Consider the following 26,889-nt stretch of genomic DNA (forward strand, 5'->3'; position numbering starts at 1 on the left):
TGGGGATGGTGGAGGTTCCTCTCCGGAGTGCCTGCCAATGGCTTCCATCCCCCCATGGCTTCCACCCCTCCCCATGACTTCCATCCCCCTCATGGATTCCATTCCCCCAAGGCCTCCGTCCCTCATGGCTGTTTCCTCGTGGCTTCCACCCACCCCATGGATTCTACCCCACCATGGCTTCCATCATCCCATGGCTTCTGTCTCCCTCATGGCTTCCGACTCTCCCATAGCTTCCTTTCCAGGGAGCCCCATCCTGCTGAAAGGAAGTGTGGAGAAGCACAAACAAGAGTGTTACAGCCAGGGAGGAAAAACTTTGGGCAAGATGGCGTGAAGCTCAGCTGGTCAGAGGCCACTGGCCCCTCATTATCTCCTTGGAGACAGGGAGGGGCTGGGCTGGAATCCATTTACCTCAGAGTCCTGGAAGAGTGGATATGACACATTTGAGAAGCGGAATAGATATTGACATTCTTTCCATGCAGATTCTGTGTTTCCCTCTGGAGTTTTGCTCTTTCTTATGATGGAAATGAGAGCATGTGTCATGATCCATTAGCTCAGCAGGAGAAAATAATGATGATGACAATGATGATAATGATAGTGATGATCATGGTGGTGACAATTATAGTGATGATGGTGGTGATGATGGTGATGGTGGTGATGGTGATGATGGTGGTGATGGTGATTGTAGTGGTGATGGTGATGATGGGGATGGTGGTGGTGATGATGGTGATGGTGATAGTGGTGATGATGGTGGTGGTGATGGTGATGGTGGTGATGGCTATGACAGCAGTAAATGTCCTGTCAGGCCCCTGCTGTGTGCCCAGCACGGTGCTGGGCATTGTACATACAACCCCTCTTGAGTTCACCTGCCACACTGCCAGGGGCTGGGAGGACAACTGTCCTTTGCATTTTGGAGCCTGTTTTCATCTCTTCTGAGCTTTCTGTCCCTCCCCATAGTCCTAGTTACCTATGGCTGTGTAATGGTCACCCTAAACCTAGTGGCTTCTGAGAGCAACCACGTGGGTTTTTGCCGTGAGTCTGCATCTAGACCCAGCAGACAGAACTGACCCCACTGAAATTCTGTCATCGTTCTGTGGCTGGGTTCCCACAAAGGCCTGGTGGAAGCTGCATGGTCTGAATGACCCATGAGGATCCTGATGTACTGAGTCCCCAGGCCGACTGCCCTTCAGGGTTGGGAGTGAGACACTCCTCAGTGGGGCAGTGTCACCTACCACTCCCAGGCCACGTCAGACACCCCCCTACACCCCATGCTCACAGGCGCCCTCCTCCCCAGGTGGGCCGGGCTCCTCCAGCTGGGCCAGGTCTGGCTGTTTCCTCATTCCCCTTTCCTGCTCCTCTTTATGAACTCATCCTGTTAGGGCTCAGCCGCATCAGGGGTCTGATCTTTCTTGTATCTCCTCCACCTCCCGAGGCAGAGTGTTTGTTATCCTGCCCTGCATAGCAAGCCCTTGGCTGGCTGGGAGCTGTGAAGGCTACTGAGTCTGGTGTGCAAGCTGCAGGGTGCAGATAGCCCCAGCTGCCCCTGCCTGCTCTTGACCCCTTCCCATGTGGGCCTGGCAAGTGCCGGCCTCTCCGGGCCTCAGTTTCTCCCTTGTACATCATGCCTGAGGCTCTTAGGGTGAAAGCAGAAATCCATGGGCAGCTGCTGGCCTGGGGGCGTCCTGAGATGAGGACCAGACTTGCTGCCCTTGCTGGTGTTTGAGAAGGGCCGCTCATCCAGCCTGCCTCTCGCCTGCGTGTGGCTCTGAGGGTGTCACCTCCCTTCTCCCACCGTGGATTCTCCCCTGTTGTGTGGAAAAGCTTGTGTGGCTCCTGGACTTGTGGCTGGGCACTTTGTGGTATAGTGATTGTTTGCACGATTATGGTCTCAAGGATCAACTCAAGTTTGACCTGTGGCTGATGGCCATCTTGAAGCTGAGTGGTGACCGAGTTGTAGTCCCCATGGCCATGTCACATGGAAATGTGCCAATGACCAGTTCCTGGGCATCTTCTAGGGACCGCAGGTGGGAATGGGGGAGGAGGAGGGAGGAAGCAGGATGGCTCTGAAGTGGGGTGGGCTTGACATGGGATGACATCACCATGAGGGAAATCACTGAGCAACCCCTGTGCTGCCCCCCCCCCCCCGGCCATAACTTCCCTGCAGGGTCTGCCTGTCCTGTCTCTCCCTGTCTCTCCTGCCAGCCTGGCCTCTCCCCTCCACCTGGCTCCATGAGACGGGTGTCCTAGCCTTGCTGCAGGGAGGCCAGCTCAGGAGGGCTTTTCAGTGGGACACCAGGACCCAGAAAAGACAGAAGAAAGTGAGCTGGGAAGGGGCATCATTCGATTTTGAAAATATAGCAGGACTTTGGCTGCTTCATACAAAAGGAATACAAACGCATTTTGGGTGGTTTAGGAAAATACAGAAAAGTACAAAGAGGAGATGAACATGCTCTTACTGGCACCAGCTCAAGGCCCTCCTGTGTCACTGTGTGCCGGAGCTGTAGTTTTAATATCTGCAGACTGCAAAAATGTATAAAGCCAGAGTTTTGATTGCTGCATAATATTCTGCTGTGTGAGTGCAGCCTGACCTGGGTATCTGACCTCCTGGCTGGAAAAATTTACTGCTCCGAATTTTTCGCTATTTTAAATAATCCTGGAGTGAACCCTCTTGCATGTGAATCTTACGCGCATTTCTGCTTTTGGCCTTAGAATAGGTTTGTAGTTGTGGAATTACTGGCCTAAAGAATAAAAACCTTTCTAAAGCTCTTGGCACACACGACTGTATTGCAGGAAGCTTCTTCTCACGTTAGTCCCTCCATGGGCAGGAGGAGCGCCCGGTCCCTGCAGCAGCCCCTGCATCATGACCATTATTGACACGTCCACTGTGCCACCTCTGAGCGCCTCGGTGCTGGACGCTGCGCGGGCTGCCACGTCGGGGAGGTTCTGCCTGTCCCCCTCCCCTCTTGGATCGAAAGGGGCCACTTCCTTTTTTTTGAGGCTCCTCCTATGATTAAAAAAAAATAAATGTCAAAACAGGGTTAGAGCAGTTGTGGTTTACATTAAATCAACACTCTTGACAACACAATAGAAAAAAACCACCATACAGTCTAACTGTGGATTCATGAGAAAATTCTAGCCGTAATTCCCAAAGGCTGAGCAGAGGAATGTGGTGGAGTGCCCAGGCCGGGCTGGGGGCTGGTGCCCTAGGAGCTCCTCTGTCAGGGCTGTCACCACGACGTTGGGTCCCCCATGCTGGGATTCTAGAAAGTCTTGCCAGAAGTGGCCCGACTGGAGGGGAGAGTTGCTTTTTGTCTTTGTTCCCCTGGTCCTTGGTGTTGTGAGGGTCTGACAGCCAGAGCAGCTCCAAGGGGCAGACTCTGATTTTGCACAAAGAGCGGGGAATCCAGGCTTCCCTGGGAACGGGCATTCCTGGAGGACGGATGGCCACTCGGACAATTCTGATGTGATTTTGCTGCCTTTGCAAATGTCTGAAATCTGTAGCCCCCTGCCCCTCAGTTCCCCCTTTCTTGATCATTTTCTTTAGTGACTTATCCCCCTCCCACCTCTGCCTTTGAAAATTCTGTTGTCTTTCTACTTCCTGGACAGCAAATTAGCTTTAACTTTGGTTGGTGTTGACTTTGTGGCATGCTGGGGTCACTGGTTGCTCAGATCAAACCAGTCATGAGCCCCTGAAAATGCACCTGTGTCCCTCCCTGTTTCTCACCACCTGGCCTCTCCAGTGGCAGGATGAGTGGGGTGGACTGAGTGAGCACACAGACAGGAACACACAGGCACACACCCATATGCACACACATGTATGTACACATGCAGGAGTGCACACACAGTCATGCACACGCACATGCACCCACACATGCACACTCACCCATAATTTTGTTTTGGGTTTTCTACTAAAAAGAATTATGCTGTACACATTCTCCTGTAACCTACGATTTTTCACTCTGCAGTTACTGTGAGTATCTTTCCATGTCAGGATGTAAAGATCTATTTCATTCTTTTTTTTTTTTAAGTTAGTTTAGCAGTATCCTGGCCACACAGAGCATTCTGCGTTGTAGATCTGCCTGCGTCGGGCAGGTGGTTTCCAGGTCTCTTTCACGCTGTGAGTCCTGGGTCTGACCTCATCCTGTATCCCACCCTCTCCTTCAGCCGTCACATGAGCAGAGCCGTCCCTGGGCCCCTGGGAGATCTACCAGTTGGTGGGAACATCACTCATTCATTTGTGCCTCTCCTAGGGACCTGCGGTCCTGGGTGCCGGCCGCCTGGGTTCTTTCCAGGGGAGGGAAGGCAGGGTCAGCAGGGTCCATGATGATTTGGCCCCTGAAGCTTTCTGCCCTGCAGGAAGACATGTGGCCTTTGGGGCATTTGGGGGATGGCTGCTCTCACCAGAGCTAATAAAAAGGACAAACTCAACAATTGCCTGGCTGACTGTGTCTTTTTGCTGAGGTGCCAGAGCTGTTGAAGTTGTAGTTCTGTTTTAGAACCGATATCCCGGGTGACTTCTGTCCCCATCCAGCCTCTGAGGTCTGTGCGGGGTTCCCCTGCCTTGGCCCCACAACGCCCCTCCCAGCTCCTGGTCTTGCCCCCTGTGCCCTGAGTTACGTGCCTCCGCGCTCTCCCTCTCTCCTTCCCTCTCTGCCTCTCTTCCCCTCTTTCCGTCTCTCACCTGCCTGCTCTCCCCCAGCTTGCACACCACGGTGTGCTCACCTGGCGGCTTAGCCCGAGGCCTGGCTGACCACCCCCCAGGCTACAGCTGGGACTGCCTTGTGCGGATGTGGTGATCTTGGGGACACGGACGCAGCGGGGCCTGGCCGTGTCTGGGGTCTGGCTTGTGGCTGTTGCCCCGTGTCTTCCTTCTGCCCCTGGACCTTTGGCAGGTAGCTTTGAGCCCCTGCTTGGGCCTGCAGTGTGCGGCAGGTTATAGTGCCTGCTGCCCAGGAGGGCGATGCCGCCTTCCGTCCAAAAACCCCTGAGTCTGGGGCCCGCTGCTGTGAGGGCCCTCCTCATGCCTTCTTCGGCTCACTGGGTCCTCACAGAGCCTTCGTCTGCTGCAGTCCTGCAGGGGACAGGGGACAGGGGACAGGCGAGGCCCTCGGGTGCCTTGCCATCGGCCCAGGAGGACTAGAGGATGCCCGGCTGTACTGAGCCCCCCAGGTCCGTCGGGGGAAGTCCCTGGGTGCCCGGCTCTTGTCCTGCGCTAGCTGTGGTCTCCATGGGGAGGAGACCTTCCAGACCAGGAAAATCTGGCTGCTTGGGCTCAGGTGGCCCTGAGCAGGGTTCCTGCAGAGGGCGTGCCTGTGGGAGTCCACGCCTCGGGCATGTGTGTGTTTGGCATTTTCTTCAGACTGATGTTCGTTAGCCACTTGCCCGCTGTGCTTAGTGAGGGTAGAGTGGGGTTGGTTTACGTTAATGTGAAGTGTGTAACTCTTTTTTAAAGTTTGATCTTTCAAAGTATTTTAAAATAGTGATCCATCACACTGACAGCCGCCGACTAGGTGCTCGTGCGTCTCTGTGCTCACTGGGTGGTGCTGATCCCGTGCTCCCGGGTGGTCACTCGGCGTGACCCCTCCATCAGAACGTCAGCGTCTTTGCTCCTGGACTTAGGGCAGGGAAGTGCTTCTGCCTTTTCTGTTGCTGTGTTCTCTTCTCAGACTTTTTGATAACTTCCCAAATAATTTCTTAGGGGCACTCAGTAAGCCTTAACTTTCGGATAATGAAATAAATGAGCTGTTTCAAGAAACAGCCCGCCTCGAGGAGATGGCAGTGACCACAATGTGGCCTAACACTCACTGCCCAGGAGCTGGTACTGAACAGTGGGTCCCTGGACCCTTGAGGCTGCCCCTCTGCTCACAGCATAGCCGGTGGGCTGGTTCTGGGGCCTTAGTTTCCATATGTCAAGTGGCCCCTGTCAGGGCTGTGGGCACAGGCAGCCAAGGCCGCAACATGTGTCCGGTTGTGTGTGGGGGCTGCTGGCACCCATTAGGGGAGGGGCTGGGCCTGCCTGGGGTCACCCCCTGGTGTGTGGCCCAGGCCCTGGCTGGCTTTCCTAGGTGAGGGGCAGCCCTAAGGTGTTCCCAGCAGAACAGGTGCCCACCTCCCTTGCCTCTCTCCCTTTCAGTCTGGGAGCCTTCCTGCACAGTGCAGCTAACAGCCAGACCCATCCTGGCCCAGGCGGGACCTGTGCCCCCCAGGGGGTGGCATTCTAAAGAGGTGGCCCCAAGGGATGGAGTGGAAGTGTCAGCATGCACATGCACAGGGTCATGACGCCTGGGCCTCAGCTTCCCACCTGTCACCTGGGCCCCACCTATCTTGGACCTTCCATGGTGCACCTGACTCCTGACCTGGTGAAACGGCCTCAAGTCAGTGTCAGAGTTTGGTCATCTGCCTTCAGACCTCCTGGCTGCCTGCAGGTTCAGTGCCAGCACGTGGAGGCCTCGCAGCAGAACCTGTCTGTCTGTCTGTCCCTGGGGTGCCTGTGGCCCCGGCACGCAGGGATTCCAGACAAGCCACGAGTGTGCATGGCCCCTGCGGGGATGGAGACAGACTCGTCAGGGGAGGCCGGCCACCCTCAGTGTTTGTGTGCTCCAGGGGCCGCCAGTGAGAAGACAGCCTGGAGCCACCGCCCGGTGTGGACGTGCCATGTGCCCTGTTGACCTAAAACTGTAAAACAGCCAGTCATTTTAACAGCAAAATGGGTTTATTCAGATATAGCAAAGAACTGCAAGTTGGGACATGCAATCTCTGGCGAACCACAGGCAAGTTCAGAGAACAAAGAGGAGGGACGTTCTTTTATGAGGAGAAGGGGAAGTTGGGACGGGCTGTTATAAAGGGTCCATTGGGGGAAACTGGGAATTCAGAGTGTAGTGGCTTTTCATTGGCTGAGCGTGACATTCTCTCGTTGTCTGGGCTGTTGCCGGGCGAGGAGACATTCCTCCTCCTGCTGAGGAGTAAAGTAGTAACCTTCTTCATCTTGGAGATGCAAGGGTACATTCTCTTCCTGTTGGGACTCCAGTTGGCATCGAGTGGTAGGGCGTAAGACTCCTGCCTCCATTCTAAATGAGGTTTCTGCTTATTAATTTTCACAGGACTGCAGGTGTGGACATGAGGTGTAGACCTGGGGTGTGGGTTCTGGGTCCAGTTTCTGGACCTGGCTAATCCTGAACAGTTGCAGGGGTCTTTTGTCTCAGCCCACGGCTCCTGGTGGGTGTGAGCGATGGGGCTCACACATGCCTAGCTCTGCAGTTGCAGTCTTTATCCTCGTGTGATCGCTGGTGTCACTTTATGGATGAGCAAACTGAGGACCGCTGGCTCAGGGCCTGTCATGCAGAGCAGGCCCAGGGTTCAGGACCCTTTCGGTGACCTGATTCTGGGAGGCAGGGATTTGAGGAGGACTAGGAGGGAAGGAGCCAGGTGGGCTAGCCCCAGGGGAGAGTTCAGGTGAGTCAGCCCTTCCTCCTCAGGAGTGGAGAGAGGCTGGCCTCTGCTGCCTGAGCCTCCAGGGCGCGCCCCATACCCGGCAGTGGAGGGAGGGGACAACCTTGGCGACAGACCCGTGGTGAGCTGGCTGTGTTTACTGTCCTCGCTGTGCCTTCACCAGCGTGGAGTGTTACCAGTTTAATGCGTTTCGGGTTTGGTTAATTTGTCAGGTGAAAATCATCGGCATCGTGATCTGAGCTTACCTTTCATGGTGGCCAGTGAGGTGGGGCATGCTTCTCCGCAGGGCTCCGCCTGCTGCTTCTGGGAGGTGCCCTTGGTGTATATTTCATGGAGGAAGGGTAGAAACACTTTGCCATGTGTGCTGTGTACATGCTTTTCATAGTTCGCACTTCAAAGTTTGTCCTCATGATAAGGAGCACTGTCCCTGTCCATCAGTGTCCTCTCCGGTTTCCTTTCCGTGTTTTTGTTTGTTTAGAAAGTCACTTGTGCATCGTGAGAACAAACACGCCCTCACGTTCTGATTTTGATGGCTTTGTCTTTTACACCTGACTTTAGACTGCTTGCACTTTATTTCCGTTTCGTTCTAAAGTGAAGAGCAAACTTTATATTTTCAAAACACTTGCAAAGGTCTTTCTGGGCTTCAGGCTCTGTTCCCGGGGCTGTGGGGCTGGGGCATCTGTGGCAGGCAGTGTCCTGTCCGGGGCCTTGGGGACGTGGTGGCCTGCAGGGAGTCATGCTTATCCCGGGCCAACGCCTGAGGGTGAGGGAGGACTGTCCCCCTGAACAGTGAGGAGACTCTGGGGCTAGGAAGACACCTAACCTCTCGTGCCTGTTTCCTCATTGTACAGCAGTGCTAATGATAATTGTCCCAATTATTGCAGGATTGTTGCAAAAAAAATACATTTAGGGTTACTGATGCTGCCAGATGTAGAGTGAGCACTCAGCCAGCCTTAGTGACGATGGAAATGTGTCACTCTCACAGGGCCAGCTTCTTTTCTTTTTCTTTTTTTATTGAGATAAAATTCACATCACATAAAATTAACCTTGTTAAAGTGAACAATTCAGTGGCATTTAATACAGTCATAGTGTTGTGCAACCATCACCTCCGTCTAGTTCTGGAACATTTTCATCCCAAGCGGAAGTGCGCTAAACAGTCATTCCCCATTCTCCCCTCCCCCCACCCTCCCAGGCCACCCGTTGATCTGTCTCTCTGCATGTATCTGTTATGGGCATGATCATATAAGTGGACTCGTAATATGCGACCTTTTACGTCTGGTCCCTTCCACTTAGCATGATGGTTTTGAGGTCCGTCATGTCGTCGTGTGTATCAAGTGCTCCATTCCTTTTTAAGGCTGAACACTACTCCGTTGTGTGGTGACACCGCAGTTTGCTTATCCATTCATCAGTTGACAGACATCTGGGTTACTTCCATCTTTTGGTGACTGTGACTGAAGCTGCTGTGACATTTGTGTACAAGGATTTGTTTGAGAAAGTGTTCTCAGCTCTTTTGGGTCTATCCGTAGGAGCGGAATTGCAGGGTCATGTGGCAATTCTACTGTTTAACATAGAAACTGCACCATTTTGCATACCTACCAGTGATGTAAGAGGGCTCTGGTTTCTTCACATCCTTGTCAGCACTGGCTAGTTTCCTATTTTTTTTCTTTTTTAAGTTGTAGTCATCTTAGTGAGTGTGGAGGGGTATCTCATGGTTTTGATTTGCACTTCAGTGGCATCCAGGTAGCCAAGGATGTTGAGCATCTTTTCATGTGCTTGTTGGCCATTTGTGTATCTTCTTTGGAGAAATATTTATTCAGATCCTTTGACCATTTTTAACTGATTTGTCTTTTCGTTGTTGGGTTGCAAAGTTCTTTATGCATTCTGAGTGATAGACCCTTATCAGGTATATGATTTGTAAATATTTTCTCCCATTCTTGATGATGTCCTTTAATGCAGAAAACTTTCAAATTTTGATGATGTTCAGTTTACCTGTTTTTCCTCTTGTTGCTTGTACTTTTGGTGTCATACTTAGGAATCCACGATCAAACCCAAAGTCATGAAGATTCACCCCTGTGTTTCCTTCTAAAAGTGTTGCAGTTTTAGCCCTTATCTTTAGGTTGTTAATGCATTTTCACTTAATTTTTTGTATATGGCGTGAGGTAGGGGTTTGGCTTCACCTTCTGATATCCAGTTGTCTCGGCACCGTGGTCAGGCCCCTGGGGAAGGTGACTTGCAGCTGTCCCCACCATAGGGTCCAGAGGGGCCCTGCCCGTGGCTGCAAACTGCCTATAGTGAATTGAGGGGGGTGGCCTGGCTCTGAGACCCACACCCCCAGCATCCCTGGGCTCTGTGGTGACGGGGTAATGATGGCCCACATGGAAGCAAGCTCAAAGGATGGCCAGTTCCCTCTGCCCCTCCTGGTCACACCTGGTGAGGCCTTCCTTGACCCTATGTCCCTTTTCGAGTCTCCATCCCATCCCCATGGCCACCGTCCCCGCGCACATTCTGCTCCAGCTGCGCTCACGCTGCCCGGCCCTTCTTCCTGAAAGGTGAGAGGGAGGTGCTGCAGAGCCCTGCAGGGGAAGCAGCGGAGCAGTTGCTGACTGCTGGTGATGTCTGTGTCTCCTGTTGCAGCTGTGTTGGCGTGGAAGAGGAGGAGGCCCCAGACATCGACATATACCACTGCCCAAACTGCGAGAAAACCCACGGGAAGTCCACCCGTAAGTATGGTCCAACACTGCTGCTCCTTGGATCTGGCCGGGAGGCAGGGTCTCCGCTTGGCCTTGACTCCAACACTGACCTGGCCCCAGCTTGCTGGAGTGAACCACCCATGCAGCCGGGGCACCCTGGTGCCTGGGTACCACCTCTCGCCTTACTTACTGTCCCTTATGGCCCTGCTGGGCCCACTGTGACTCTTCCTGATTGTCTCCTGCCTGTGGATGCAGCTGGGGCCGCTCATGGCCCTGTGCAGAGAGCCCAGTGGACTTTAAAGGCCTGAACAGGGGCCACAAACTCCATCTGCAGTGATCAGGCAGCCTGAGATGGGGAACTGGCTGGCCCAGCCCAGCCCTGCCCAGCCGGCCACCTCTATGCAGGGCTCTGGGACTGTGCACTGCTGGCGATCTGCTCTCCTTCCCTTTTGTGGTGGCCCCTGCAGGGAATCTTAGCTGATTCCCTTTCTCAAACTTCTGTTTGTGCACCATGAAGACCCCCTTCCTTCTGGTCCTTTGGGGTTGATGGAGCCTGTGGGGCTTCTCAAAGCACAGGTTCATCCAAGGTGGCTCCAAGGGGCCTCACGTCATGGCTGGGAGGCAAGTTCCAGGGCTAATTCTACGTGAGGGAAGTGCCGTGGTCTGCAGACACTGGACCCCTCCAGCCCTTATGGGCGAGTCCTGTGGATCCAGAGCGTGTAGGGAGAAGCCTGGCCCAGAGTGGAGGCCCACTCCCAGCGCCTCTGTGGGTCAGGGGTTGAGGCTGGCCAAGGGTGCCTTGAGGACTGCAGCCCAGCCCCTTGGGAAGCTGGGTGAAGCGGGGTCTCTCTTTGTGCCTAGCCTGCACCCCATCATCACTGAGTGACCACTGGGGTGGTATTCATTTCAGCTCTTGTGCCCTGCCCTCCAGCACATTGTGGTCTTATGGGGAAATGCTGACAGGTGCATGAGACGGGGGAGAAGAGGAGACCTGATGGCTTCTGAACTTCCCAGACACGAAAGTTCTTAAGTTCCTAACTTAGCCACATACCCCCGGGCGTTGGCAGGTGTTCACAACACATCTGCCCTACATGACCCGACAGTTCTGATAACTGCCTTACAGCAGGTGCAGGAGGAAGACTGTTACCCTGTGGCTTAACCAGCATCTCTGGCACCTCGCGAGCCTCCGGGAAAGCTCAGGGCCTGGGAGATAGGAGCAGGGTCGGACCCAGGGGCTGCATCTGCGGGCCCTGGGGCAGATCAGGGCTGGAGCCAGCAGACTCCCATCCTTCAAGCAGAGCCGAGTGCCCTGGAGAGGCACTGCCCGGGGGGTGCTCGGGGAGGGCGGGGGCAGAGCTGCCCCTGTTTTAGACCAGCAGCAGCGTGGACAGCAGCCTGGCGGGACCTGGCAGCCCTTCCCTGGCTGTGTGTGTGCACACACGTGCGTGCATACGTGCCTCATAAATTCTGTGAATCAGACGTTTCCTGCCGTTATGGAGCCCGCCAGGGACAAAGGCACAGATTCTAGCACCTTCCGCCAGTGGGTGCTCTCAGATTGCCCGTCACCATTCATCTCACACATGTCTGTGCCCTGACGGAGCCTGTCTGTGACACACTGGTTGGTTTTTGCCACGTCGGCTTTGGTCACACCTTCCAGAGTGAGGCCCTTGGATGCCCCTGTGTGCCTGGGGGACACTCAAGCACGTGGGCCTGCCTCCCTTCCTGGCCCTGGCCTGGTGGGGGGGTTGTGGTGAACACAGCAAGGCGAGGACAGGAGGGAGAGGACCAGGATGGGATGGGGGCGGGGTTCTAGAACGAGCTGGACCGAGGCCACATCCCTCCAGCTTTGCCCTGTCTTCATGAGATGGCAGGGTTCTCTCCCCCTGCTGTCACCACCTGTCCCTACCTGTCCCTTGGACTGATTTTGGCCTGTGACCCGCGGGCCCACAGGTTTACCCAATTCACAGAGATTTGAGGTGGGAACTCGACAAGGTATCCTCATTGGCATGAAGGCGCACGGGAGGCAGGTGACATGGCCCTTAAAGTGGTTCTGAGTGCTAACGTTGCCTCCTGGTAGCTCTGGGCCTGCTCTGGACGCTACTTCCCTCACTCACTTCTTACCGTCCTCCCCCAGCGGCTGCTGCAGCTGTCTCACCCCATGAGGTGAGGTGAGCCACGCTCGGAAGCTGGCAGGGCCCTGGTACCAAACGCCTCAGGCACACCTGTTGCCCCCGTGCTCCGGGGGGCCCGCTGAGCCCCCACCAGCCTTCCTGATGGGCAGCCAACTTCAGGGTGCCTTGTCAGAGGGTGCTTTGGGGTACCACAGGCAGGGCAAGGGTCAGCCTCTGGGCTCTGGGGGGGTCATGGGCCCGGGGAGGGAAGGAACCCACCAGCCAGGGCTGCAGGGGGTTTGGAGGTAGCCCTGTGGAGCTTACACCCTGCCCCACAGCTTCATCTCTGGCTGGTGCCCCAGCACACCTGCACCAGTCACAGTGTCAGGTGTGTTCCAGCCTCTCCATGAGATGCTAGGAGCTGCCCAGCCCCAAGTGAGGGCCCAGAAGGCCCACGCCGGCCCAGGACAGGACTGCCCCCGGCCCCTGGTCAGCGTGGCCTTCTCAGGCCCCGCTCTTGGCAGGCACACGGAGGTGCTGCTGGCTTGTCCTGCTGCCCTCTGCTCCCCTGCCTGTTTGCTGTCGCTCGGCTGTCTGCCCCCTCCGAGACTCGGTTTCCCCAGGTCTGGCACCTGGCACTCCACACTGGGAGGGCTGCCTCCTTGGACCTCTGTGTACCTTCCAAGGGGAAGGTAAGGCTGCAGCCTTGGTCTTGTCCCTAGAAGTGGGGCTGCCCTGAAGATCACCCTGCCTCTCAGGAAGGGGCGTGAGGCAGATGCAGGAGCCAGGGCAGGCATCCTCAAGCCAGAGAGCTGTGCTAGATGAGCTCGTGCTAGAGGGAACAGCAGCTGGGGAGGATGTGGGCACCCCCACCCTGCTGACCTTGAGGGCCCATGCACGGTCCCTCCAAAGCACCTCCCTTCCCCCTCGCCCCTCCCTGCCGGCCCCTGCTCTGCACAGGGACTGCCTGTCTCTGTCAGCCTTCCCAGCTGGGTTGTGGCCTCTCCTGTCTGCTTTGTCACAGCTGCCAGAGTGCATCCTGGGCTTCCCTTTTCACCCCCTCCTCAAATCTCTGAATTCATTGGGCCCCCTTGTAAGTGGGACGCCCCACTACGAGCCAGGTTCGCCTCCCACTGGGGACAGTCAGAGAGGCTCCCTGCTTCGTGGACAGCCTGGATCCAAGAAGCTGGACTCGCCAAGTTCCACTCCACCCCTCCGTGGACACACACAGCTCCCTCCGTTTCCTCGGGCCCTTCTTGGGACGGAGTGGGGCACCTTGTAAACTCTAAAGCCCTTTGCACACATGGTGCCCCAGGGGCACTTGTTCACAGGGCTCGGTGCCCGTTCCGGACCAGCCGGCTCTTCTCTGCGGGCCCCACTGTGCCCCGCACAGAAGGATTCAGGCATGTGCAGCAGCGATACGTGCAACAGAAAGGGTGGCGATGCTGAGGCTGTTTCATCGAGAAGGTTTTCCCCTTCCTCCAGGGCCCTGCGTTGGCCATGGGCACCCCCTTCCCAACCAAGCCAGCTGAGCTCTTTACAAAGCACTTTAAGAATCAGGGATGACCCCCAGGCCACCACCCCCGGCCTTGGCGACCTCTGTGCAGAGCTGAGCTGGTGAGCAAGTGCTTGCAAATTTACAGAAGAACATGCCTGAGATGGAGTAACAGGAGGGCAGAGGGGAGTTTTCCTGCTGGCATTGCCGGTCTCTGTTGGGTATCAAAGGCCGCGGGTTGGACTGAGGAACTAGTATGGCACTGGGGAGACACCATCCATCCACAAATGTCCCTCAGTGCCCACTCTGTGCTGGGCATTTCCAGGCAAAGTGGGGCACCTGTGGTCTAGGTAGCCTTGCTGTAAGAAAGGGGCCTGAGCTGGTGCAGTGGTGCCTGGCAGAGCTCTGTGGGGCAGGTGGGATACCAAGCGCTCATCTCACAAGGAGCCCAGGAGGCCAGGATTAGCATTAATAATGAGGCACAGAGATACCCAGTAACTTGCCTAGGGTCACACAGCTACAAGATAGTGGGCAAGAAAGATCTGGGCAGGTGACCCTGAGGCCTTTGGATCTGGATCTGGAAGTCCCAGCTCCAGCCGTCCCTTTGCGGGACCTTGCCAGATTTCCGTAATGTCCACCCACACCTTGGTCTTGGAGACGAGGCATGATTAAATATCCCCTGTTGTAGGAGACAGTCTCAAGGAGTTATGACTTGATGAGACAGGGAAGGGGTGGCAGTTTGGAACCGAGGTCAGCTCAGCCACCAGCCTTCCCCATCCTGCCTTAGGCAGGTCCTGCTCAGGGGTAGCCGTCAGCTTGCTTCATCCCCACAACCGCCAAGACGCAGGAGGACTGCAGTCCCCTCCGTGTTCTTATCCACGAAGGACAGGCACCCTGACGGCACTGCCAGCTCTCCCTCACATCCAGTCTCATCTCTACCCGAGGGTCAGCCTGTTTCAAACCCTGCCCAGCAGCCCCCAGCGATGAGTCCCCACACCTGGCCTGTCCTCACTCACCGAGTGGCCAGTGGCTGCCCTGAATGGGGGCGAGGGCATCGGGGAAATAGCTTCCCTCCCTCCGGGCTCTCACAGTCCAGTAGGGGTGTACGTTAGTGTGCGTGCGTGCTTGTATGCGTGTGCTAGTGTGCACCTGCCTGTCAGTCTGCGAGGGGCATGTGCACTTGTGTGTGCATGTGCACGTGTGTGTCCGTGTGTATGCACATGTCACAGCCCGGTAGGGGAGGTGTGCATGCCCAGCGCCCTGGGAGCTGGCGTGAGAACCGGACAGCCTGAGGGGCGGGCAGGCAGTGGTGGGCAGGGGTGATGGCGAAGAGGGGTGTGAGGAAGACGTGACTTGGGGGTGGGGAGGGCAGCCGGTGCAGCAGGGGGCTCTGGCCTGCCCTGCCTGTGAGCTGTGGGCTGTCAGGGCAGTGAAGGTCCCAGCTGGGAGGGACAGGGTTTGTGCTATTGGAGGGCCCGTCTGAGGGGAGGCCGGGCCGGAGGTGTCCTGAATAGCAAGCCTTGGTGGGCCTTCTCAGGAGATGCCTCTGATGAGTTCTCGGCAGACTGAACACTCAGTGGGGAGGGGTCCCAGGAGACCCCAGCTTTTGCATGCCATCAACTGAACCGGCAGGTCGGGAGGTGTGGGGCAGGTGGGGGCCGTGACCTGTGGATGGGGAGGGTGGGACCTGACCACGTGACAGCTCAGGGCCAGGGAGCCCCGAGGACTCTGTCTCTGAGGAGGTCTGAGCCTTGTGGTGCTCATGGTGGCTGTCCTCCCAGCTGGGTCCCGGGAGGCTTGGGGAGGGCTGCGGGTGACACACTGCCTGCTGTGTCCCCCGCAGTGAAGAAGAAGCGGACCTGGCACAAACACGGCCCAGGGCAGACACCCGATGTGAAGCCTGTGCAGAACGGCAGCCAGCTCTTCATCAAGGAGCTGCGGAGTCGGACCTTTCCCAGGTGGGCAGGTGGCAGCCGTTCCCTCTCTGGCCTGCCCGCTCCCTCCCAGGCTGGGGCGTGCACCCCCACGGGGGCTCCAGGGCCCCGGGCTTCCCCCCAGGGGGCCAGCACAGTGGCCAAAACCCCACGTGCTCCCGGCACGGGGGCTGCCCTCTCCCTCCTTAGCGCCTCCGTGGACAGGTGTTGGCGACCCTGTTCCTCTGGGCTCTGGGCTCAGCCCGGGGAGGACAGGACCTACCATCCCCACCTGGTGTGGCCCTTCCCACGGGACCTTCCTGAAGGAGAGGCCACTGTCCCCATTTTATGGATAAGGAGTGGGTATCCAGCCTGACACCACCCTCTGGATGTGGCAGGTGCTGGTGTCAAACTGCTGTGACTTTCATCTGTGCCCATGGCCCGGGGGGGAGTCCCTCGGCCTTCCTAGAATGCCCCCCACCCACCGCACACCCTTGTCCTGCATGAGGGCTGAGGGCAGGATCAGGGCCGTCGGGAGCGGCTTCTGGTGAGACAGGGGCACCCTGACCGCGTGTCTGTGCGGTTGTAGAGACAGCTCCTCCTCACCACCCTTGGCCCTTCATGGCTGCAGGACAATTTTTATTTGACAGAGTCTTTACTTCTTCACTTTTGAAGGGTAATTTGATGGACACAGAATTCTAAGTTGGTGCGGTTTTTTTTTTTTAACACTTTAAATGTCTCACCCCATTCTCTACTTGAGTGCATGGTTTCTGATGAGAAACTCAATGTAACTCTTGCTCCTCTGTGGGTAAGGTATTTTTCCTCTCTGGCTTCTTTCTCTTTTATTTCCTTTCCCCCATCTTTATTGAGATGTAAGTCAGATACCGTACAATCCATCTATTTAAAGGGTACAATTCAGTGTATTCACAGATCTATGCACCACCGACAGTTAGTTTTAGAACATTTTCATCAGCTCAAAAAGAAACCCGTAGCATTATTATTATCCCCATCCCTCTCCCTTCTCTTCTCAGGCCTACTGCTAATCTGCTTTCTGTCACTGTAGATTGGCCTATTTTGAACATTTCATCTAAGTGGAATCATATACTATGTGGCCCTTTTGTGACTGGCTTATTTCACTTAGAATAAAGCCCTCAAGGTTCATCTCTGGTGTAGCAAATCTCAATGCTTTGCTCCTTTTTTATGGCTGAGTAATATTCCATTGTATGGATAGACTGTCAGCTGATAGACACTTGGATTATTTCTGGGTTTTGGCTACTGTGAAGAATTCTACTATAAATGTTCTTGCAAAATGTTTTGTTTGGATGTATATTTTCATTTTTAGGAGTTACTCAATTTCATTGAACAATTGCCAGACTCGTTTCTAAAGTGGGTGTACTACTTTCCATCCTCACCAGCAGCCTCCACGTCCTCACCAGAACTTGTTATTATCCAACTATCTGATGGTTTGATTTCAGCCATCCTTGTAGGTATGAAGTTGCCTCTCACTGTGGTTTTAATTTGAATTTCCCTGATGACTAGTGATGTTGAGCACCTTTTCATGTCCTTATTGGCCATTTGTCCTTTGCCCATTCAAAGTTTTTTCTTATCTTTTTAGTATTGAGTTCTTTATATATTTTAGATATAAGTCCCTTATCAAAGATATGATTTGCAAATACTTTCTCTTGTTTTGTGGGTTGTCTTTTCACTTCCATAGTGTCCTCTGAAGTGTAAAAGGTTTTAATTTTGATGAAGTCTAATTTATTTGTTTTTTTCTTCCATTGCTTGTGCTTTTATTGTCTAATGTAAGAAACCATTGCCAAGGTTAAGGCCACAATTTATGCCCATGTCTAAAAGTTTTAGCTCTTAGATTTAGATCTTTAACCCATTTTCAGTTAATTTTTCTTTATGGTGTGAGGTAAGGCTCCAACTTCTTTTTTTTGTATGTGGATTTCCAGTTGTCCCAGCACCATTTATTGAAATGACTATTCTTTCGCCATTGAATTATCTTGACTCTCTTGATGAAAAGCAATTGACCATAGATGTTTCGGTTTATTTCTGGACATAGTTCTGTCCCACTGATCCATATGTCTCTCTTTATGCCAGTACCACACAGTCTTGATTACTGTAGCTTTGTGAATTTTGAAACTAGGACGTGTCCTCCAACTTTGTTTTTTTTAAAGTCTGTTTTGGTCATCCGAGTGCCTTGCATTTATTTCAGCATTTCAAGTTCAGTATGTCAAGTTTCTGTAAAGTAATCCCCTGGGATTGTGGTAGGAATTCTGTGGAATCTGTAAATCAATTTTCCGTTACTCCTTGAATCCCACTCCTTTCTTCTAGATTTGTTTTCCTTCTTGTTGAATTATATCCTGTAGTGGTACTTTCAGAAAAGGCCTATAAAAATATTCTCTATGTCTGAAAATGTTTTAATTTCGTTCTTATTCTTGCATGATTCTAATTTCCTAAAATGGACCTAAAATTCTAGGGTAAAAGTTACTTTCCTTGAGGTTTTTGGAAATATTTCTTTGTTGTCTTATAACATCTCTTGTTATTGATGAGATTTCTGTTGCCATTTTAGTTGCTAGAGTTTTTGTTCTGTTTTGTTTCGTTTTGGTAAATAATCTGTTTTTTGATCTGAAAGCTTTTGAGCGTGTCTTTTCATTTTTTAAAGCTGAAGTATAGTTGATTTACAATGTTATGTTAGTTTCTGGTATACAGCATATTGATTGAGTTATACATATACATATTTCCTTTCTCATTCTTTATCATTATAAGTTGCAAAATATTGAATATAGTTCCCTGTGCTATACAGTAGACATTTGCTATTTATCTATTTTATGTATAGTAGTGTTTATCTGCAAATCCCAAACCCCTAATTTATATATTGCCCTCTTCCCCTCCAGTAACCATAAGTTTGTTTTCTGTCTGTGAGTCTGTTTCTGCTTTGTAAATAAGTTCTTTTAGATTCTACATGTGAGTGATGTCATATGATTTATCTTTCTCTTTCTGACTTACTTCACTTAGTATGATAATCTTTAGTTCTATCTGTGTTGCTGCAAATGACAGTATTTCATTCTTTTTTTATGGCTGAGCAGTATTCCATTGTGTATATGTGTATATATATGTGTGTGTGTGTGTGTGTGTGTGTGTGTGTGTGTGTGTGTGTGTGTGTGTGTGTGTATACACCACATCTTCTTTATCCATTCACTCTTCAATGGACATTTAGGTTGCTTCCATGTCTTTATTATAAATAGTGCTGCTATGAACATTGCGGGGCAGGTGTCTTTTCCAATTAGAGTTTATGCCCAAGAGTGGAATTGCTGGATCATATGGTAAGTCTGTTTTTAGTTTTTTAAGGAATCTCCATACAGTTTTCCATAGTGGCTGCACCAAACTACATTCCCCCCAACAGTGTAGGAGGGTTCCCTTTTCTTCACACTCTCGCCAGCATTTATCCTTTGTGGACTTTTTAATGATGGTCATTCTTACCAATATGAGGTGATTTTGTGGTTTTGATTTGCATTTCTCTGATAGTTAGCAATATTGAGCATTTTTTCATGTGCCTATTGGCCATTAGTATGTCTTCATTGGAGAAATGTCTGTTTAGGTCTTCTGCCCATTTTTGATTGGGTTGTTTGCTTTTTGTTATTGAGTTGTATGAGCTGTTTGTATATTCTGGAAATTAAGCTTTTGTCAGTTGCATTGTTTGCAAATATTTCCTCTGAGTCCATAGGTTGTCTTTTTGTTTTGTTTACAGTTTCCTTTGCTGTGCAAAAGCTTATAAATTTAATTATGTCCATTTATTTATTTTTGCTTTTTTTAATTGCCTGGTTAGACTGCCCTAGGAGAACATTGCTACAATTTATATCAGGAATGTTTTGTCTATGTTCTATTCTAGGAGGTTTATGGTGTCTTGTCTTATGTTTAAGTCTTTAAGCCATTTTGAGTTTATTTTTGTGTATTGTGTGAGGGAGTGTTCTAACTTCATTGATTTACATGAGGCTGTTCAGTTTTCCCAACACCACTTGCCTAAGAGACTATCTTTTCTCTATTGTATATTTTACCTCCATTGTCGAAGATTAATTGACTGTAGGGGTGTGGGTTTATTTCTGGGCCCTCTATTCTGTTCCATTGTTCCATATGTCTGTTTTTGTGCCAGTACCACATTGTTTCGATTACTGTAGCTCTGTAGTATTGTCTGAAGTCTGGGAGAGTTATGCTTCCAGCTTCCTTAATTTTCTTCAGTATTGCTTGGGCAATTCTGGGTCTTACGTGATTCTATAGAAATTTTAAGATTATTTGTTCTAGTTCTGTGAAAAATGTCCTGGGTAGTTTTATAGGGCTGGCATTAAATTGGTAGATTTTTTGGGGTAATATAGCCATTTTAACAATATTAATTCTTCCAATCCAAGAGCATGGGATATCCCTCCATTTCTATAAGTCATATTTAATTTCCTTTATCAGTGTTTTATAGTTCTCAGCATATAAGTCTTTCACTGCCTTGGTCAGGTTTATCATAAGTATTTTATTTTTTTGATGTGATTTTTAAAGGGATTAGCTTTTTACTTTCCCTTTCTGATATTTTATTATTAGTATAAAGAAATGCAACAGATTTCTGTATGTTAATCCTGCTACCTTGCTGAATTTGTTTATCAGCTCTAGTAGTTTTTGTGTGGTGTCTTCAGGGTTTTCTAGATATAATATCATGTCATTGGCATATAGTGAGCATTTTGTCTCCTCTCTGCCAATTTGAATCCCTTTTATTTCTTTTTCTTGTCTGATTGCTATGGCTGGGACTTCTAATACTATATTGAATAGAAGTGGTGAGAGTAGGCATCCTTATCTTGTTCCAGATTTAACAGGAAAGCTTTCAGGTTTTCACCATTGAGTATTATGTTGGCAGTGGGTTTGTCGTAAATAGCTTTTATTATGTTGAGATATGTTTCCTTCATACCCACTTGTTAAGAGTTTTTATAATGAATGAATGTTGAATTTTATCAAGTGCTTTTTCTGCATCTATTGAGATGATCATGTGGTTTTTGTCCTATCTTTTGTTGATGTGGTGTATCACATTGATTTGTATATGTTGAACCATCTTTGTGACCCTGGGTTGATACCAACTTGATTGTGGTGTATGATCTTATGTGTTGTTGGATTTAATTTGCTAATATTTTGTTGAGAATTTTTGCATCTATGTTTATCAAAATATTGGCCTGTCATTTTCATTTTTGGTAGAGTCTTTGTCTGGTTTCTATCAGGTTGTTAGTTGCTTCATAGAATGAGTTTGGGAGTTTTCTCTCCTCTTCAGTATTTTGGAAGATTTTGACAATAATTGGTATAAGTTCTTCTTTGTATGTTTGGTAGAATTCCCCAGTGAAGCCTTCTGGTCCTGCATTTTTGTTTGCAGGGAATTGTTTTATAATTAAAGATCCTATTTCATTTACAGTGATCAGTCTGTTCAAATGATCTATTTCTTCTTGATTCAGTTTTGGTGGGCTGTGTGTTTCTAGAAACTTGTCCATTTCTTCTAGGTTATCCAATTTATTGGCACATAATTGTTCATAATATCCTTTTATTTTTTTTTTGTATTTCTGTGGTATTGGTTGTCATTTCTCCTCTTTCATTTCTTATTTTGTTTATTTATATCCTCTCTCTTTCCTTCTTGCTGAGCCTGGCCAGAGGTTTGTTGATTTTGTTTATCTTTTCAAAATAAAACTAGAACTTGGTTTTATTTTTATATTGTTTTAAAGTCTCTTATTTATTTCCTCTGTGATCTTTATTTTTTCCTTCCTTCTGCTGAGTTTAGTTTTGCTTCTTCTTTTTCTAATTCTTATAGGTGGTCGGTTATGTTGTTTATTTGAGATATTAAGCCTATATTGCTATGAACTTCCTCTTAGCTTTTGCTGCATCCCATAGATTTTGTGTGGTTGTGCTTTCATTGTCATTTGTTTCAAGGTATTTTTTAATTTCCTCTTTGATTTCATCATTGACCCATTAGTTTTTTTTTTTAGTAACTTAAAAAAAATTTTTAATAGCATTTTGTTTAGTCTCCATGCAATCATTTGTTTCTCATTCCTCTTTCTGTGGTTGATTTCTAGTTTCATGCCATTTTGGTCAGAAAAGATGCTTGGAATAATTTCTACCCTCTTAAATTTGCTGAGGCTTGTTTTGTGTCTGAGTTTCTGGTCTATCCTAGAGAATATTCCATGTGCACTTGAAGAGAATGTATATTCTGTTTTTATTTTTGTTTTTGTTTTGTTTTTTGGATGTAATGTCCTGAAAATATCAATTAAATCTGACTGTTCTATTGTGTCATTTAGGATTTCTGTTGCTTTATTGATTTTCTCTCTGGAAGATCTGTCTATTGATGTTAGTGGGGTATTAAAGTCTCCTGCTATTATTGTATTCCCATCAATTTCTCCCTTTGTATCTGTTAGCATTTGTTTTATGTATTTAGATGCTCCTATGCTAGGTGCATATATGTTAAGGAGTATAGTATCCTTTTCTTGTATTGGCCCTTTTGCCATTATATAGTGTCCTTCTTTATGTTTCTTTGTGGCCTTTGTTTTAAAGTCTATTTTGTGATATGAGTATTGCTACCCTTGCTTTCTTGTCATTTCCATTTGCATGTAATATCTTTTTCCATCTCCTCACTTTCAGTGTTTGTGCATTCTTCTCCCTAAAGTGGGTTTTTGTAGGCAGCATTTTATAGGTTCTTGTTTTATTATACAATCTACCACTCTCTGTCCTTTGATTGGAGCATTTAGTCCATTGATGTGTAAGGTAGTTATTGATAGATAGGTGCTTACCGCCATTTTTACCTTGTTTTCCAGTTGATTTTGTATTTATTTGTTCCTTTTTCTCTTTGTTTTTCGTTTTGTGGTTTGATGATTTTATTTCATGTCACACTTCGTTTATTTTCTTTTTGGTTTTTATGACTCTGTTGTGTGTTTTTGATTTGTGAGTAGCCTGTTTTTCAAGTATGTTAACCCATTACTCTATCTACTTGTTTTAGAGTGGTAATCATATAGGCTCATACACATTCTAAAAAAACAAAAAAGAAAAAAATCTACATTTTCTTACTCCTCTCTCCACATTTTATGACTTTGATGTCCTCTTTTACTGCTTCATGTTTATTCATCTGCTGTTAATTGTTGTCATTGCATTTCCAAATGTGATCTTCTCTATTCTGTAGATTCTTGCTTCTTTTCTATTTAGAGAAGACCTTTCAATGTTTCTTTTAGAATAGGTTTAGTATTGCTGTATTCTTTTAGTTTTTGCTTGCCTGAGAAATTCTTCATCTCTCCTTTTATTCTAAATGATAATCTTGCTGGGTAGAGTATCCTAAGTTGCAAGTTTTCTCTTTCAGGACTTTGAATATATCTTTCCATTCTCTTCTGGCCTGCAACATTTCTGTAGAAAAATCAGCTGATAGCCTTGTGGGGGGTTTCCTTGTAACTAACTGTTTTTCTCTTGCTGCCTTTAAAATCTTTTCTTAATTTTTAACTTTTACAATTTTAATTATAATATGTCTTGGTGTAGGTCTGTCTGGGTTCATCTTGTTTGGAACCCTCTGTGCTTTCTATACCTGGACATGTTTCCTTCTCTAGTTTTGGGAAGCCATAATTTCTTCAAACATGTTTTCAACCCCCGTTTTTCTTTCTTCTCCTTCTGGGACCCACTGTATGCATAGATTGGCATGCTTTATGTTAGGTCTGTATACCCGTAGGTCTCTTAAATTGCTTTCACTTTTTTTCACTTGTTTTTCTATTTGCTGTTCTGATTGAGTGGTTTCTACTATTGTATCTTCCAGATCACTTATTCGTTTTTCTACATTATTTAGTCTGTGACTTATTGCCGTTAGCTTGGCTTTCATCTTGGCAGATGAGCTGATTTTAATTGGTTCCTCTTTCTAGTTTCTAGTTCCTTTTTTATAGTCATCTGCATTTCTATTGATAGCCTTTCTTAATTTGTTCAGTATTTTTATTATTTTCTTTTTGAACTTGAGGTCTGGTAGACTAGAGAGGTCTGTTTAATTGTCTTTCAGGGGATTTCTCTTGTTATTTTAACTGTGAGTGGTTTCTCTGCTTCTTCATTTTACTTAGATCTCTCTGACTCTGTGGATTTATGAGTAACGGTTATCTACTGTGGTCTTGAAGGGCTGCTTTTATGTGGGTGTGTCCCTGTGTAACCTGCATGCTTCTAACATTTTTGTTATGAGGGCTGTTTTTAGTATGCACGGCTGCCACGTCTTTCCTCTGTGTGTACTGGCTGTTACCCCCTTGATAGGGGGTGTGATTGGTGTTGTGGTGACCAGAGCCTGCACTGGGGTTTGAAGGGGCCTCTTCTTTGCTTTATGGTTGTCACAGCCCTGTCGGGGTGAGCTCTGCTCCTCAGCTGTTGGAGTAGGGGCCCCCAGATCCATTTTTGAGCTGCTGTGTGAGGTAGGGTGGGATTGGTAGGTGCTGCTCCTGGGACAGGAGCTGCTGGATACTCCTTCACAGGAGTTGCCATGGGGAAGTGCCCTCTGTGGTGCTGCCTGTCACCTACTGTGCGAGCTTGCAACATACACAACATACACTCTTTTTGGTGCTGCCCTCAACCCCGCCTCAGTCATGGGAATGCAGACAGCCTGCCTTAGTGCCCCTCAGGCACTGTGCTCACAAAGTCACCAGGGCAGATCTGTTGAAGTCAGGCACCAAGACCTGCCATAGTCACCTGTAGTTGTGCGCCTGGATCCACCATGGGCAACAGGGTCAGCCCAGACCCCAGCCCTGACTCCATGTGTGCATGGCCACCTGTAATGCAGACCTACCCCAGCCATGCACCAGCTTTCCGCTGGGATGTCCCACAGACACCAAGTCCACAGAGGCACCAGGGCTGTGAATCCGCCAAAGATGCCCAGGACAGGGCTCAGCCCTCACCTTCATGCGACCCTTGGGAGTAGGCCCAGACCTCAGCTTCTCTTCCACTGGGGATAACCTGTCAGTGACTGTTCCCTGTCACAGCTCCCAGAGATGGAGCCACCCTAGCTGAGGGCAAACCAAGAAAGAGACCACTCTGGCGGGGTCCCACCCCTCCCCTTGCATTTCAGTGGGGCTTTTATGGCAGGACCACACCCTGTGAGCACACTGAGACGGATGCTACTATGGTGGGGTCCTGTCCCTCTGCTCACAAGCAAGCGCTAACAGTGGGGCTTTTTATGGCAGACCCAGGCTCCCTTGCACACACTCCCAGTTTCAGCCCACACCCTACTCTAGCTCCTTCAGGCTGTCTCTGCAAAGCCAACCCCAGGTCTGTCGTCTGAAGCCCAGCTTCAGTGCCCAGCTCCAACACACAGCAGCTCGAGTGCTGGGCTGGGGAGCTGCACGGTGGCCTGCACCCTTGGCCCCAGTTTCTCTCTGTTCTGGTCAGTGACGTGGCTGCAGTGGTCTCCTCTGAGCCCCTGAAGCTCCCTTTCTGTCCCAACTAATCTCCCCGCTGATGAAGGGTCTTCCCAGGGCGAGGGAACTCTTCCTCTTTACCGCTCCCTCCTGGGTGCGCAGGTACCGGTCCTGATTCTTCTTTTTCCGTTTTTTTTTAAATCTTACCTGGTTACAAGGAGATTTTTTTTTTTTTTGTAGCTTTGCTAGTGTAAGTTCTTCTGCCAGAGTTCAGTAGGTTTTCTGTGAGAATTATTAGAATTACTCCACAAGTAGATGTATTTTTGATGTTTTTGTGGGAGGAGGTGAGCCCCGCATCCTTTTATTCCACCATCTCGAAGCCCCACTGTCTCCTCACTTTTGATGTAGCACGGGTATGCTGCAGTGCCTCTAACGTGCATTTCTTTTTATATATCCTGGTCAGGACTCAAGGAAGCTCTTTTAATTTGAGATGTCATATTTTATCTCAATTCTGAAAAATGTTCTATTTTCTCTTTTAATAGCACTTCTTTCCCATTCTCTATGTTATTTTTCAAATCAAATACCCAATTTTTTTCAATCAGCTCCCATTTAATGTATCTACTGAGTTTTTAAAAAATTCAGTCATTGTATTTTGATTTTCAAAATGCATATTACTTTTCAGTGTTGCCTATTCTTTCCCCCTCCTGCTCTTTTCTTTGCCTTTTCCTCTCATTATCCCTTTGAATGTGTGTAATATATTTGTCTTAAAGTCCCCTTTTCAATTATCCTGTTATCCTCAGCTCTTGGGGTCTACTTTTCTTGGCGGATGAATCTGCAGGCTCCACCCCCGGGCAGTTCACCTCCTCTGTGAGGCGTGACCCTCAAAGGGCATCCTTTCCCAGGGCAGACTGGCTGCCCCCACAGGGTGGTTTTTTTTCTTGCCTCTTGCTAGGTCCTCATGGGTTTCGCAGTTCCAGACCCAACGCATGGGTGTTGTGTGAATTTGGAACTCTCACCAGTGAGATGAGAGCTTGGGGTTCCAGTGTATCAAGGGCGACCTTCTGCCTTTGGCTTCCACAGCTGTCTGCACTGTTCCAATACTCCCAGTGCCTCTCACAGCAGTTGCCTACCACGTTCCTTCTCTTCCTCACCTTCCACTCAGGCCTTCTGGTTTATCCCTAACATTCTGTCACCATGGGGTCAAACCCAAGGATCACTCTCCAGGCCTCGCCTTAACTGACTTGTCAAAATGTAGCAGCGGTGCAGCCCCTCCCTCCTTGCGTCCTGTCCTCCACGGAGACTGTGACTCCATGTCTGCTGGCTCTCCTCTGTCTGCCCGGCCTCCTCCCCTGCTGACTGCTCTCCCTGAGGAACTCTGCTTTCGCTCCCCACCATCTGTTTCCCTGGCTTCATAGATTGTCCCCTGGTCAGCCACTCCTCGGCTTCTTTCTCCAGCCACCAGTCTCTCTGAGCTCCTGACCTGTCTGCCCAACTGGTGCATCCACTGGCCAGTCCCACCAAGTGTGTCCCTACTCAGCCCTGGCTCTGTCCCCACCCCCACTCCTGTCCCTCTTCCAGGCCTCAGTCAATGGCTCCTGGCCCTTGGTCACTCAGGCCAGTCCCTCAGCTATTCACCTGTGCCTCCCTCTGTTCTCCTCCCACCCCTGTCTGGTCTTTGGAGTCTGCCATTTCCCTGTCACTGCCACCTTCCAGTCCAGGCACTGCGTGCTGAGCCTCCTCCTCTGTGGTGGCCCTGCCCTGTCCACTGCGCCCTGGCCCTGCTCCTGTCCACTGTCCATCTGCGTAGCAGCCAGATGAACCTCTGATTGTCACTGTCCTGCTCAAGCTGTCTAG

At 49.8% G+C, this 26,889-nt stretch overlaps 1 protein-coding gene across 4 annotated transcripts in view; it reads left to right on the plus strand.

The window, feature by feature from the left end:
- Positions 1-26,889, plus strand: part of PHF2 (PHD finger protein 2) — an 88,761-nt gene that overhangs the window by 35,129 nt on the left and 26,743 nt on the right. For all 4 annotated transcript variants that reach the window (XM_031447225.2, XM_064490088.1, XM_064490090.1 and 1 more), the window contains exons 2-3: positions 10,081-10,166; positions 15,586-15,700. Coding sequence is in view for 3 of the 4 variants with exons in the window: in XM_064490088.1 (XP_064346158.1) it covers positions 10,081-10,166; positions 15,586-15,700 (201 nt within the window). In the remaining variant the exon portion in view is untranslated. The remainder of the gene's footprint in view (positions 1-10,080; positions 10,167-15,585; positions 15,701-26,889) is intronic.

Source organism: Camelus dromedarius, chromosome 10, assembly GCF_036321535.1.
Source record: "Camelus dromedarius isolate mCamDro1 chromosome 10, mCamDro1.pat, whole genome shotgun sequence".
NCBI lineage: Eukaryota > Metazoa > Chordata > Mammalia > Artiodactyla > Camelidae > Camelus > Camelus dromedarius.